Source organism: Solanum pennellii, chromosome 10 (assembly GCF_001406875.1).
Source record: "Solanum pennellii chromosome 10, SPENNV200".
Lineage (NCBI taxonomy): Eukaryota > Viridiplantae > Streptophyta > Magnoliopsida > Solanales > Solanaceae > Solanum > Solanum pennellii.
In genome coordinates, this window is record NC_028646.1 from 76422182 (window position 1) to 76438635 (window position 16454).

At 27.1% G+C, this 16454-nt stretch overlaps 2 protein-coding genes across 2 annotated transcripts; one reads left to right on the forward strand and one right to left on the reverse strand.

Moving 5' to 3' along the window:
• Positions 1-4535, reverse strand: LOC107032214 (GDP-Man:Man(3)GlcNAc(2)-PP-Dol alpha-1,2-mannosyltransferase). Its single transcript, XM_015233800.2, has 7 exons — positions 4144-4535; positions 2713-2999; positions 2002-2188; positions 1529-1597; positions 1219-1412; positions 708-817; positions 1-399 (listed from the first exon to the last, which is right to left on the reverse strand). Exons 1-7 carry the CDS (start codon positions 4453-4455, stop codon positions 155-157), a joined length of 1404 nt encoding a protein of 467 aa, XP_015089286.1. The 5' UTR covers positions 4456-4535; the 3' UTR covers positions 1-154.
• Positions 4536-7381: 2846 nt separating this feature from the next.
• Positions 7382-8056, forward strand: LOC107001601. Its single transcript, XM_015199580.2, has one exon. It carries the CDS (start codon positions 7382-7384, stop codon positions 8039-8041), a length of 660 nt encoding a protein of 219 aa, XP_015055066.1. The 3' UTR covers positions 8042-8056.
• The last annotated feature ends 8398 nt before the right edge of the window (positions 8057-16454 follow it).

Sequence of the window (16454 nt, forward strand, 5' to 3'; positions counted from 1 at the left end):
TATCAACAAACTTTCTTGATAACAGTAAGTGCAATTGAGATATCATCTAAAATATAAGGCAAACAAAACAAGAAAAAAAAAGAAGATAAGATTAAGTCTAATTATGGTGAACAAAATTGATCTCTTGTATTTATGAAAATAAAAGATTTTGTAATCATTTACTATCATTGTAAAAGATTGGTCGTACAGCAGCCTTAAAATCTTCATAAAACCTTTGCTCTGAGAACATGGAGGCTCGTTTCCTTGCTGCAGCAGCCATCTCCAACCTCTCATTCTCTGGCATCTTAATGACTTCAATAATAGCTTCAGCAAATTCCTCAACGCTCTCGGCAAGAAACCCAGTCTGCTTTCCATCTTCTGGTAACACAATATCCATCCTTGGACCAGCTGAATTATGCGCTGAATGAAGCCAAGAAGCTCGTATTAGTTAGCATATATTTCCACCAAGTCCCTAACTGATCCTTGTATCAGTTACATTTGTAACAAGCTCGTTACATATGACGCACAACTTGAGGGTGTGTTTTAGAATATTATGTATATATATAGTGTCCAACATGGAAAAAGATTATTATGTACTATGTAAAATATAACTACAAAATAGGACTTGCTGTAATAATGTAGATATACATCTTAATAATATTTTCCCGTGTTCTTTCACAGTAGTCAAATACAGGGCAAAGGAGAAACAACAACACAACATGACTAACCAATTGGTATAGCGCCAGCAGCCATGTATTCCACTACACTTATGCCGAAGTGCTCATCTGTCATGGAATGGATTCCAGCTACAGCACCACCCAGAAGCCTGACCAAATCACTGCATCGACAATAGATTAAAAATGAGAATAACGCTTTTATTCAACATGTTTTGAAGTGATGGAAATGGATAATCTACCTAAACATTTCACATTCTCTTTCTAAACACACAGAGAGGTAACGGTACTAAAGATATCCAATCAAGTCTAGTTAGCTTTTCACAACTATGCATAATATTACTTCTCTCTGTGTAATACAATGACCTGAATATCCAGCCAATTTTTAAATTAGTTTTTCTTTTGGGAGGAGGTAACCAACACAAAAAGTCCGTCTCATATGGAACTCTTGCATTGATAAATAGCTTCAAGCATTGAAAGAAAAGTCTGGTCCAGACAGTTCAGCATAATCATGCCTTGGAGTTCAAGAATTTCAGACAAACCAAAATGGAGTAGTACTACTAACCTGTACAAGACATTCTTGTGGAACTCAACATGATCATCCACATTCAATTTAATAGCTAGATCCTTCAAATTTTGCAACCTTTTCTCATCCGCTTCATTCCTACAACTGCCCACTAGTTGGATTTTCGGCCTTGGCAAATCTTGGTCTAACTTTTTTATGGCAACTGCAAACGCCTCAAGTTGGAGCGGGTGTGCCTAACTCACGGAAAAGAAAAACAAATTTACAGGACATCAAGGTTGCAATATACCTTGAAACATCTGCACAAGTATGGGTACCTTGATTTCCACAAGGACTACATAAAAATGCCCACCTTCTCTGGACGGAACTGAGCGACAGATACTATCTTCGGAGGCTTCATTGACTTTTCCAGCGGTAGCACCTGTCAAGAGCAACGCGATGTTTGGCTTATATTATGCAACAATGCAGCTTCTTAAAATCCAACCCAGACCCAAAACACTATAACAAAAATTGTTAAGACCTTCAAAGGAGGAGTTTCTAATGTCATTTCCTTAAATTTTCACCAAAGAAAGAGCCATGAAAGTCCAACAAGATTGAAGGAAGAAATCTGTCTGGATATTACACTCATCCCACTCCCATCATATACTTAATAAATTCCAAAACAAGACAATACTTGTTAAAAAAAGAATTGAAAAGGCTAATAGTAAGAATATTAGCCTCGATATTATATAAACAAATCTACAGAAAAGGGGAAAATATTAACAAGTTTAGGCATCAGGAGGAGGAAGAAAGGCTATATTAACACCAAACAAGTAAAGTACAGACCTGAAGCCCAGAAGTATCACAAGGAGGATACACACGCCTAATTCGAGCTGGTATTCCCCACAGCTTCTCAATATGAGATTGAGTCCATGAAGAATTAACCATTGCAAGGTGTGCACAAGAACCAACGATGCTGTACAGCCATCCAAATAATGCATAATAAATTACCTTAAACCGTGATAGTATCGCACTGCCAGAAAAGCAATTTCATGAGCTTCATGCACAGATACAATACAAGCAGATGAAAAACAGAAAATTTACAAGCTTGTCAAATCCAGTCCCTTCTATAATTTCACAAGACTCACTAAAACATCTAGATGTACAGTTCAATGACAAGCAGAGTAACATCTAGCCATAATATGCCAATATATCTTCTTAAGGCTTCCAGTTAGTGTATGAACACATTAATTTGATAGAGAGATATGCATACATGTGACAAAGTCTAACTGAAAAATATTGTTAATAATGATTTGGGAAGATAAAAGATACAAGCAGATCAACAAATTCTTGTAGGGGACCTTGGCACCACTTAGTTGACAGGCAACAAAAATGGCTCGCCAAGCTAATTAGGGTTTTTTCCTTTTTGTTTCAAAAAGGTAGACAAACCTTAAGGTGCTTAGTTCCATGTAATACCACCAAAAACTTCCACCCAAGTGACGTCTTATCATGAAATCCTATAGATGGCATATGCTGATATAAAGTAGTTGAACTCACCTCTTGGCAATAAAGGAATCATTGTTGTACATTGAACTGCGACCACGAACACGGGACAGCATGTCTAAACTGATAGTTGGATAATGAGTATAGGAAATAACTTTGCATCCAAATATACGAGCAACTGGATAAGTAAAAGCATATCCACTGGTATCAAAGTAATATAAAGGTGTATATTTGCACAAAGCTTCCCAGGCAAGGTAAATTGATCCAAGGCTTTGACCAATCATTGTGAAACGAGGGTAAGTGGTTTCTTCGACCCACTTTCTCTTATGCAAATGGACCACCTGACGTGCAGGATATCAGTAATCTTGAGCAAAAAAATGACATTGAATGTGAATTCCGAATGACGACATTATGCAACAATTATTTTTACAGGGTTTTATATGTGGTAGTGTGATTACAACCATCAAACATATGCCAGTGATGAAGCATCAACAAAATAAACACTAAATGCAGCAACACGGGTTAAAGGAGGAGTGTACAATTTAGATATCTCAAAGTACAAATAAACATGCATAAATATATGTGCAAATCAAAATAGATTAGAAGCTTATTGTTAAAGAATGCGCAGGAGGATTTCAATGTGTTATTAGGGGTAAAAAGTCTAGAAAATCCAATATAGAGGAAGCAGAAAGACTACATGGTAGTGTTGAAATCCCTGCTAACAAAATGCCTGTAAAGAAGCTAGGAATCCCCCTGATAACTACGAACACTTGATACTCTACTGTAGCAAAGAAGCGGTGGGATTTGAGACATGGGTGGGGGTGAGGGGAAGAAGATAACGAAAACACGGGCATAAGTGAAATAGAGAGTTGTTTGTAAAGCTAAACAGAAAGGAATATCAACCCATCCTAATGCTGGATATTTAGAACAAAGCTTCCATCATCACACCTAAACACTACATGCTATTACAAAGTATGGCATGTCAATGAAATAGACACTTTCTTAAAACCTCGAGGAAATACTCCCTCCTCTCTTTTACAATTTATAGGACAATCTTCTGCTTGTGACTTTCCAAAATGTTTGAGACTATTCCAATTTCATTCTACATTCACAACTTTTAAGAATTCAAATTCATTAAACTTTTTTAATTACCATACAATTAAAAAAAAACATTATAAAGTTTTAAACTTAAACATGACATTTCCTATCAAATCTAACTTATTCAAAGCGCATTTGGTGCATTGCACTTGCACATATCTTTAGCTTGAGACCCAAATATTCAAAATTTTCCCTTATTTCCTTACATTCCATGCATAGTTAAGCTAATAAACTTGAATGGAAATGGAGCGAGCAATAAATTTATTAATCAAGTTATTACTGATAAGCTCTGTTTTTTTCTATATACGACGAGTTCAATTTTTTAAATTTTCAGCACGATTTTTCTTAATCTAACTTATTTAAACACATGAGAAGTAAAGGGATTACCTTAGGAGGGTGGATTAATTTGACTCCAAATCGATCAAGCGCACGAGCAGTAAGACTGTGAGGAGAAGCATCGAAATCTCCTGTATATATAACACAATTTAGATTTGGGTTTTCATCTTGGATAGCTTTGACGGCACACCACAAGACTCGTTCTCCACCACCTCCGTCGTTGGTGTATGGGTGGAAGATCCCGACAGCCTTCTTTCTGTTTCTCCGGCCATTGATTACCAGTAACAGTAACCTTATTGCTTGAGCAATTAACAACGTTACGGCAATGGCAGCAGCGATCAGAAGCCAATAAGAAACCCCCATTTTCGAAATGAAAGAGGAGACTTTCTTCCCTTTTTTCTTTTGGCTAAATTTCAGATTTTGGGTACTGATATTATTTTAGGGCTTATAGGATGAGATTTTGTGTATTTCTAGTTTAAATAAATTAAAATAGACCTAAATATTAGTTATTTAATTTAAGGAGTTATGATAATAATTTACTTTTTTTTTAATAGTTTTTAATTTTATTGTTAATTAGTATTTGATTATAATTTTTTAATTTTTTCAATGAAATTAAACATGAAGTTAGATTCTAAATTTGAAAAAGTGTTTTAAATATGTTTTTCTATTCTCTCTTTCGTAAATTTCAAAGGGTATATAATTGAATTTATTTTTGAACTACGCAAAATGAAATTGATTTATCCTCTGTTAATATATAGTTGAGGTCAAATTTATTCTTAAATTATGCTACAAATTTCTCATGAATTTTAAAGGAGAGAAGCTTAGCACTTGATAATGTAATGTATCACACTATTTAAGGATTAATTTTTTAAGCAAATGATAAATTTAAATCTTTCACATAATTTTTGGGGGCAAAATCAACTCTTTCACATGGTTCACATGTAAATTTAATATTTTTTTTCTAAATTTGAGTTTTAAATTTTTTGGTCTATTTCATTTTTTCTTTTTTGGATTTAGCTCTCCTCCATTTTATTTTTCTTCCCATTTTTCTCAAATTAGTACTTGGATTGGTGACGCATAACATAAGTTTAATATAATGATCAGGATTTAATTTATTAATCATAGTTAGAATAATTAATACTTTCATATGTTTTCTCTCAATTTTTAAATCTACATTATATTTTTCCTAATAAAGATATATTAAAAAATTATTTCTTGCCTAGAATAAATTTTCTAACTTATATAAATGCAAGTAATTACACATCTTATCATTTCACTTTCATTTATTCATTATAAATCTAAATTGATTTAATTAAAGACTATCAATTATAAAACAATTGAAAAATTATTATACTTCAGAATATGTTGCTTACCTTTAAGATAAATGGTTCTTCTTACGAGTTGAATAGTTAATATTTCAGAGAATACTATGATATAAAAATATATGAATAAACTTATATTCATTGCAATAATAAATACATCGGTAAGAAGTTGCCAAATACATATTGTAAAAGGAGAAATTTGACAAATTATAAAAGAGTGAATAAGGCAAAGTGATTAGATATGTAGTTATAACTTACTCAAGCCTTCAAGGCAAAAAGAAAAATTAAAGTATAAATTTAGAAAAATTCTCATCTACCATGTAAATTTAGATGGAATAATTAATCCACAATATTACGTCATATAGGATCCGGCTCCTCTCCATTTCTCTTTTCTTCATTTTCTTCAAGTTTCGATTTGGGTTAATGACACATGTCATAGGTTAAAATAAATGACTAAGATTTAATTTTTCAAAGTAAACCTCTAACCATGATTTAGTTAATAAATATATAGTATATCAAGTATCAAAATTATTATAATCTCACAATTTTAGCAACATATTATTTTGTCCATATTATTTATGTAAAAAAGTTTTCTTCCTATTATTTTTACGTAGGATCTTTTTTTTCTCTTTTATATAATATTTTTATTGTAATCTTTTGTTAAAGGTATATTGGTCCGTGATTAATAAATTACCTAGAGATAATCAAATCATTTTGACAAACTAATTTTAATTTCATAATAAGATTAAGAATATAGTGATACCAGTACATACGGTAGGTTAATTATAGTTTCCATACTTCTATTCAGTTAATTATTCTTCTAATTAGATAAAAAATATTATATAAAAGAAAAATAAAAAAAAAGATCCTACATAAAATGATATAATAGGAAGAAAACTTTTTTTACCTATATTTATGGACAAAATAATATGTTGTTAAGATTGTGAGATTATAATAATTTTGATATTTGATATATAATATATTTATTAACTAAATTATGGTTAGAGATTTACTTTAAAAAATTAAATATTTACCATTTATTTTAACCTATGACATGTGCCATTAATCCAAATAAAAACTTGAAAAATATATACAGGAGTCGAATCCCATCATATACATCTACTGATTAAAATAATTTGTAATTGTAGGATTGTAGAATCTTTTGTGAGGAAATATATATATAGCAGTAATTAATTTTTTAATAATAGTTAGAATTTCATTTTAATTAATTAAATCTTAAAATAAAAGACAAACACAATTACTATTAAAGTCTCCAAAAGATTTGATTTTGTAGCTTTTTATAAATACAAAAAATTCACTAGCCATCTTCATTTTTTACATGAAGATATTTAAAAAGATTATTTTTTTTTTCAGTCCAAATTGTTAATATCAATCTAAAAAATAAAAACATTTATATGTTTACACGGTGTTGCATGCCTAAATGTAAATATGAACGATATAAAGAAATTGATTAAATATAAAGCCCCTGGAAATTGGAAATCTGCATTTGAAGATGTAAAGGACTCTACATCTGAAGATATAAAGAAATAGATTAAATATAAAGCCCTCGGAAATTGGAAATCTACATTTGAAGATGTAAAGGACTCTACATCTGAAGATATAAAGGACTCTCACATTTTTCAACAAGAAAATGTAACGTTTGGTATGTCCAAGTTACTTTTATATATATATATATATGAAAAATGCAAAAGTACCCCTCAACCTATGCCCGAAATTCCTGACACGCACTTATGCTATACTAAGGTCCTATTTACCAACATTGGGCTCACAAAATAATGTCACGTAGGCCCAAAAGGGATAAAAAATTATTAGTATAATAAGTTCAGAGTAATAGGACCTTAGTGTAGTATAAGTATATCTCGGTCATAAATTGAGTACTTGTGCATTATCTTATATATATATATGACAAACAATAATATGACAAACAATAATACTAATAGTGAAAAATGTCAGAGATATTGCCTCTTCCTTGGCTGATCAAAGCGAGCTCTTACAATATGAAAATTGGTGATGAAACTGTCATCACAACTGTCACTGACCGCCTAGCTATCGTGAACAGTAACATTTCGGAACTAAAGAGTGTATTGAAGAGTACTCCAAATCCATTTGTTGGAATTGATGTTCTAAATAATGGAGATCTGTTGCTCTTTCATGTGAAAGAACGGTGCCTAATTATTCAATTTAAGCGCATGTTCGTATTGGATAATCTAACTGATCTCCCCAATTCTGTTCGGAATTTACTAGCGGATAGTTCCATCACTTTTATAGGTCCTAGAAACATAACCCAAAAATCTACTCTATCATATGTATCTGGATGTCAAAGCCGTAAATTTGAAATTAGTAGAATCGTTGATGTTGGTTATTTGACTGGTAAGCTTTGTAAGAAGCCAAATTTGATGAGTAGTACATTAGAAGAGTTGTTGGGTGAAGTTGGTGTGGATATTAAGAAGCCTGTCATTAGTGAAGGTTCGATGCGTCCTAATTGGCAATCGTCTTCGATTCTATCGGAGGAGGAGGTGAAATTAGCTATGTATGAAGTTCATTCGTGCTTTCAAATTGCAACCAAGCTAATTGCAGATGCAACCAGTGCAACTATAGTTGCTTAATTTGGTTATGTAAAAGCTATTATTTATGAATCTTATTAAAGGTTGTTTTGATAGGTTTTCCTAATATTACTAGTTGGTTAATTACTAGTTCCGAGTCATCTTTTTGTTAAGGTTCTTTTGTGCTATGGAGATCTATCTATGAAATATCAACATTTCTCTTAGTTATTTTTTCTCTTTATAATTCAAGATAAATTAAAGAATGTTTGTTTGACTTGTCATGGTTGACAAGGGCTGCATAGAGTGTGCATATTGTTCTATTTTTTTACAAGTCAATTATCAAAAATAACAAATTGAATGATACCCTGCAAGAAAAGTACGATACAGATTAATTATAGAACTACTATAAAATTGAGCGAGCATGGGGGTGGAAGAAGGGGAGGGTGATGCAGCCGAGGAGAGATTTTCTGGGATTTTGATTTTGTAATAAGAGTAAACGATGGGAAACATAATCATGGCGATCAACTAAAATCTTGAGAAATATTTGATTTTCTAACTCTTTACAAATGTATTTTTTATTTTACGTCTTTTTTACAAGTGATCTTCAGTTTTTACACAAAATTTAAAAATATTTTATTTCTTCCATTCAACTTGTAAATAGCCGTGAGAGATCATTTTCTAAAAAAAGCCCGACGTTGATACTTTTTCATAACGTTACATACCTAATTAGAGTTGGACGATCCTAGCAAAACCATAAATGTGAACAACATAAAGAAGAGCAAATGTAAGGTCCTTGGAAAATCACTTAGGTGAAGAGAATTACGAAAGTAGCTATATTTGCCAAGAGGTTGAAGATGTAACGTTTGGTTTTGTACAATTAGCTATAATTACTGATGCGACAAATTCAACTACAAATTGATTCTCTGTAGTACTGTTATTTATGAATTCGACTCCTCTCCATATCGTTATTTCTTCAATTTCATATTGAAATGTACAACAATTACAATGATAGGTAGCCGATTCCTCTCTTTGTTAAGTATCTTTTGTATATTGGAAATCTATGGACATCTTTTCCTAAATAATATGGTCATTCTTGTGTAACCATGAATGTGAATGATATTGTTAAAGAAGAAATTGTTTGATACGAAGGAAAATATTTTTCAAAACATGTTTTCTTTTTCTTATTTTTGGTTATTAGAGTTTTTTTTTTAAAAATTAAATAAATGACTTTTCTAATAAAAAAATGAAAATAGGGAATTTCAAATTTATTTTCAAAATGACTCTTCTAATTAAAAAAAAATTAAGGAATTTTTAAAATATAACTTACATAAATTTCATAGTGTAAACCTAAAATACATTACATCCCTACTCTTTTCTTATTTACTAAAATCCCTTAAAAAGTCATCCATCCAGATACATAAGATTTATTCGGATACATCACTCATGCAACTTAATATGAAACCTAAACGTAAAATTAATTTTAAACTGTAACGACTTTAAAGAATAGAAAGTTCAAATTTTCATCTCCTCTACCTATCAGAAATCATAACAAAATCCGAAGTATTCAATCAAATTTGTTGTTGATACAAGATTTTTATCTCCTCCATCTATAAGAAATCATAACAGATTCAAAGTATTCGATTAAAATGTCTAATACAAATTTTCATCTCCTCCATCTATCAGAAATTGTAGCAGATCCAAAATATTCAATCAAAATGATTGATACAAGATGAATATATTGATTTTGTTAAGACACTCGTGAATTTGGATGGTGAGGTGAGTTATGAAGGATACAAAAGTGATGGAATTGTAGTTGGGGAAACAATTTTATTTGTGAATAATCTTCAATTCGTCGAAGATCCTTTCAATAGATTCAAGATTGTCGAATATTTTGAGATTCAAATTCTTCTTTCAATTTGTCGAATATCCTTTCAATTTTGATTCAAAATTGTTAATTTTTTTATCATAATTTTTCTCATAGTTCATTGAAGATACTTAAATTTTTATTCAAAATTTTTGAGAAGATACAATATTTTTGTTAGTCTTGTTACTATCATTTTAAGGATTTGAAGAAGTTCAAAGTATTGTAATCTATTTGATACATTAAAGTAAATTTGTCCATGAGGTTTACTTTTAGATCCAAAAACTACTATGTGGTAGTGATTAAGTATCAATACATGTCGTTAATTTCAATTTTTATTTGTGTTTTCAAAATGACTATATTAATCGTAATATATTAATATTTATGTATCTTTTATAAATTGATAAGTATTGTATTCCTATTCATTAGATACATTAAATAAGTAAATTTTGCACGTAAAGTGCTTGCTTAGAGTTTGACACATTATTGTGTAATAATTATTATATATCAAATATATGTAGTATTATTAATTCAAATTATTGTATGATGACCAAATGTTTAGCATGATACATTACTATTTCTGTATCTTGTTGTGTTTGTGAAATACATATAAAATTATATTTTTTTTGGTATCTGTATTTGCTATAAGTTAGTTTTCTGATTGCTTGCGATTGATACATAGATATAATTGTTTTATGGAATGTAACACTAATATCTTTAACGTTAATAGGTTATTGCATCATATGAATATCTTTATTCGGTCTATAATTCTAAAAGAAGATAGATTGTTTGCCTTGAAAGATAAATATGCAATTGTGGAAGATTTCGAGTTGATAAGATACATTTTTTTATATAGTGTATCATTTTGTAGTTGATAATAATGTATCTAATACAATAAGGTTGTGAAAGAAGGATATATGTGAGCTTAAATAAAGTATATTTATAAATGTATAACAACAAATAAGAATTGGGTTATCAATAGATACAGGAACAAACACAATTCATTAAGGAAATATGATTATGAAAACCCCTAGAAAAGAGAGAAAAATATTAGAAGGTATGAAACTTTGGTAAAATTAAAACTCATACTATGAGACGAGAGAAGATTGAATAATACAAGAATCATAACCAGTTTCAATGAAGGATTAGTTGTTAAGAGTCATAACCAACTCAAATTATGAAAATTTTGCAAATATTATACTAATTACTACCAATAATAACTATCACTACGTCAACGTCATGCTTACGTCCTGGACGTGGTCGGCACCCAATGACCATTGATGGTTTTGAGCGAATCCTTGACCTGACTTATATAACTTAGCGAAGGACTTAAACATAAGATACAACTCAAGGAAATGACTTAAAAGAAGTAATTAACCAAAATGACAACCCAATGTCTCAATCAATTACTAGTGAAAAGAAAACTACTACCATCTGTCTATGAAGCCTCCAAAATAAAGATGGATGTTGGGACAAGACCCCAATCATCCTAAAAACAGAATACTAAACCAATTAACTAAAAGCTAAAGATGTCCTCCGAAATGAAGGGAGGTTCACCAACTGAATCTGAGTTGCTCACTGGATCAACGGTGCGCCGAATGCTATCCTAGTTACATATGTCTGCACCATAATACGATGCAGGCCAACTGATATCAGTATATTGAATGTAGGAGTATGCAAGTTCAAATGCTAACAACACTTGTGCTTTCAAAGGAGTAAGAAGGAACACTACCTTGGCTCTGCTCAACTCATGAATATCTTAACTCATTTCAATATAATGCAATTTAAAAGTAAATGCAATATAAAGAAAATTGTCTGAAACATGTTGTAAACGCTGAATGTATGCAAGATACAATTAACTCTCATATGTATGTAAAAATATAAGTAAACTGATGTGTATAAGAATATAATAACTTCTGTGGAAGTTTCTCTAACATACAACCATCACTTAAGAGCTAAGTGATGGTACAACGATCTATCTTATGTTGCTAGTGCATCATATAACCGGCCAAAGGTATAAGACCTAAACTGCCTAATCGATCCACCAGTCTATATGGTTTATGCGGGCTATGCGTTGTCTGAACTCTCCTCTATATTGGTGCTCAATACACTCCCAAAATATGCTGGCTCTTATGTTTTAAAAACATACTGATTAGTGATTTTTATATTAGTACTCAAAATACTTAGCTCAAAGGTATCTGGGAAATCATAGTTTCCCTGCTTGCTTTTTTAAAAAAACCTATAGTTCTTTTCTGAAAACTTGCCCTAAGGCTCCTTGTGAATCAAAGTTTCCTTACTAGTTAAATGTTAAAACATTTTATGTCTCTCTGGGAATACTTAGTCCCCTTATACCTTTGAAGAAAAGAATTTCAACTTACTATTTACCTAGCTTGAAACTTGAGTTTTAAAACAAAGTTAAAATGTTTAAATAATACTCTTGAAAACCTTTAAGAAATTTATTTTAACTTACTTCTTAACTTTAGACTTGACTTTTTAACTTCCTTGACTTTGACCTTAACTTTTCTTGAATTGAATTATGGATTAAGGGTTCGTGATCTCTTGTTTATAGATGATTTCGTGATGTGTAGATGTACCTTATAGTGTTGAAATCAACTAACAAATGTGTGTATATCACTTGAAAACTAGTACGAAAAGATGGGGAAATAACGGGGTCTTCAGGAGTTTTGGCGATCTGAGAGGTTTGGAGCGCTAGAGTCTGTCCTGAGGAGCTCTAGCTGGCACGGCGCGCCAGAGCCTGACGGATAGAGACTTTCCTGAGGGGCTTTAGTTGGTGCGGCGCCTAGGGCTTGTCAGACGGGCGTTTCGACTTTTCTTCTCCGTTTTTCATCTCCAAACCCTCTAAACTTCCATGGATCTCACCCATCACTTAGGATCGCTATTAACCTCAATACCCAATAGATTAGACTCAAAAAATAATCCGAAAACACGAATCCGATCAACTAAAAGCATACTACAACTCAATCAACAAAATTCAACCATTGTTTTTCAAGAACTTTAATGTTCATCGTCCAATCTAATGAAAATCGCTGAATAAAATAAATTGGTTTGTGGGTGAACTAACTCAACACAGAAAGATCTCACATACTTTAATAGGGATCACCCCCGACGAATTCCGCTCAACGATCTTGGAGTTCTTGATGAATTTTTGATATTTCTCCCTTCTCCTTCTTCTCTTCTCTTTTCTCTCAAGTGCTAAGCGTGAATAACTTTTCTAAAACTGACTTTAAGCTTAGTTTTACCCCTAATAAACCTTTGAAACAAATTAGGAAATAGTTGGGTGAAAAGACGACTTCACACTTCTAAAATCTGAATCGGGACCTTCCTCAGTCCAACAACCCAACTTTCGATAGGCGATATCTCATTGATATGATATTGAAAATGCGCAAACTCGACGGCCATGGAAAGATTTCTCCAAAGGCTTTCCAACCATTTAAAGAATTGACTCTTACTCTTCGTGAGATAGAAGTTATGGCCATTTGAAAATGACCAAATACTCACCTTTTACACTTAGGAAATTTTTTCAGATTTTTTCTGTTCTTTTCAAAAATGATAAATTTTAGTTTCTTAGCTTATTCTTGAATATTACGAATTACGAGATGTTACACACTATTACTTTATTCCTAATTTATGTTGTAGAGTTCAGAATTGAAAGTTCACTTATTTTATTTAATTAAAAATGTTGGACTATTTTTTACAATAGGTAAAACACTCATAAATATTCTTTTTTTTTTGTCTAAAAATATCTTTAGCCTACCTGAAATAAATTGATTTTAAATTTCAAATATGAATCAATATATATATATAAATGAGAATCTTCAATCCGCCTATGTGGCATGCCTCAATGATGAGAAAAAAAAATAAAAATAAATGTATATATATATATATATATATATATATATATATATATATATATATATATATATATATATATATATATATATATATATATATATATATATATATATATATATATATATATATATATATATATATATATATATATATATATATATATATATATATATATATATATATATATATATATATATATATATATATATATATATATATATATATATATATATATATATATATATATATATATATATATATATATATATATATATATATATATATATATATATATATATATATATATATATATATATATATATATATATATATATATATATATATATATATATATATATATATATATATATATATATATATATATATATATATATATATATATATATATATATATATATATATATATATATATATATATATATATATATATATATATATATATATATATATATATATATATATATATATATATATATATATATATATATATATATATATATATATATATATATATATATATATATATATATATATATATATATATATATATATATATATATATATATATATATATATATATATATATATATATATATATATATATATATATATATATATATATATATATATATATATATATATATATATATATATATATATATATATATATATATATATATATATATATATATATATATATATATATATATATATATATATATATATATATATATATATATATATATATATATATATATATATATATATATATATATATATATATATATATATATATATATATATATATATATATATATATATATATATATATATATATATATATATATATATATATATATATATATATATATATATATATATATATATATATATATATATATATATATATATATATATATATATATATATATATATATATATATATATATATATATATATATATATATATATATATATATATATATATATATATATATATATATATATATATATATATATATATATATATATATATATATATATATATATATATATATATATATATATATATATATATATATATATATATATATATATATATATATATATATATATATATATATATATATATATATATATATATATATATATATATATATATATATATATATATATATATATATATATATATATATATATATATATATATATATATATATATATATATATATATATATATATATATATATATATATATATATATATATATATATATATATATATATATATATATATATATATATATATATATATATATATATATATATATATATATATATATATATATATATATATATATATATATATATATATATATATATATATATATATATATATATATATATATATATATATATATATATATATATATATATATATATATATATATATATATATATATATATATATATATATATATATATATATATATATATATATATATATATATATATATATATATATATATATATATATATATATATATATATATATATATATATATATATATATATATATATATATATATATATATATATATATATATATATATATATATATATATATATATATATATATATATATATATATATATATATATATATATATATATATATATATATATATATATATATATATATATATATATATATATATATATATATATATATATATATATATATATATATATATATATATATATATATATATATATATATATATATATATATATATATATATATATATATATATATATATATATATATATATATATATATATATATATATATATATATATATATATATATATATATATATATATATATATATATATATATATATATATATATATATATATATATATATATATATATATATATATATATATATATATATATATATATATATATATATATATATATATATATATATATATATATTAAGATAGGGCTTTTTAGATTAGTTTTTTTACACAATAATATTATGTGTATATATATATTGCTATTAATAAGTTACTTAATGAGCATTACACCTTCTAACCTTTTAATAATATATATAACACCTAACCTTTAATTTAATAATATAACTCCTAACCTTTCATATTCATAACCTTCAAAATATTTATTTAAAAACTATAACTCCTAAATATTACACCTATAAAAATTCACTTTGAGACATTGCATGATGGTCATTTTATTTTTATTTTCCTTATTCTTCATTTTTTGTTTCTTTGATTTGTTAATTTCTTTTTGTCTTCTTTGATCTGATTTTTGCAGGAGAGGGATGTATAATGAAAAATGTTATATATTTTGCATATTTTGATTTTGTGAGGTAAAATGATTTGACATGTCGAATTATCATTATCACTTTTGTTCTATTGTAATTACATATATATTTGATATTAATAGGTTGGATTGTTGATCATACAAATCATGATTCTTTAATAGAAAAAATAATTTGTTCATTTTCTTTTTTGCTTCTCTTTGTAGTTTTTTGAGATTTTTTTCTTATTCTTGTAGTTCTACCGACACTGATTGTCTTTATTCACTTTGTAAATTTGAAGAATCGAATTATGTTATGTTGAGAACTCTTTCCTTTTCAAATCATATATAACTAAATATTTTAAATATTTTTGCTTGATTAGTTAACTATAATTTTATG

Coding starts and splice junctions, on each gene's coding strand:
- LOC107001601 (XM_015199580.2), top strand. CDS start 7,382: ATGTCAGAGATATTGCCTCTTCCTTGGCTGATCAAAGCGAGCTCTTAC.
- LOC107032214 (XM_015233800.2), bottom strand. CDS start 4,455: ATGGGGGTTTCTTATTGGCTTCTGATCGCTGCTGCCATTGCCGTAACG. Junction 1,598..2,001: donor GTGATACTTCTGGGCTTCAG/GTCTGTACTTTA, acceptor TGCTCTTGACAG/GTGCTACCGCTGGAAAAGTC. Junction 818..1,218: donor CACAAGAATGTCTTGTACAG/GTTAGTAGTACT, acceptor TTGTCGATGCAG/TGATTTGGTCAGGCTTCTGG.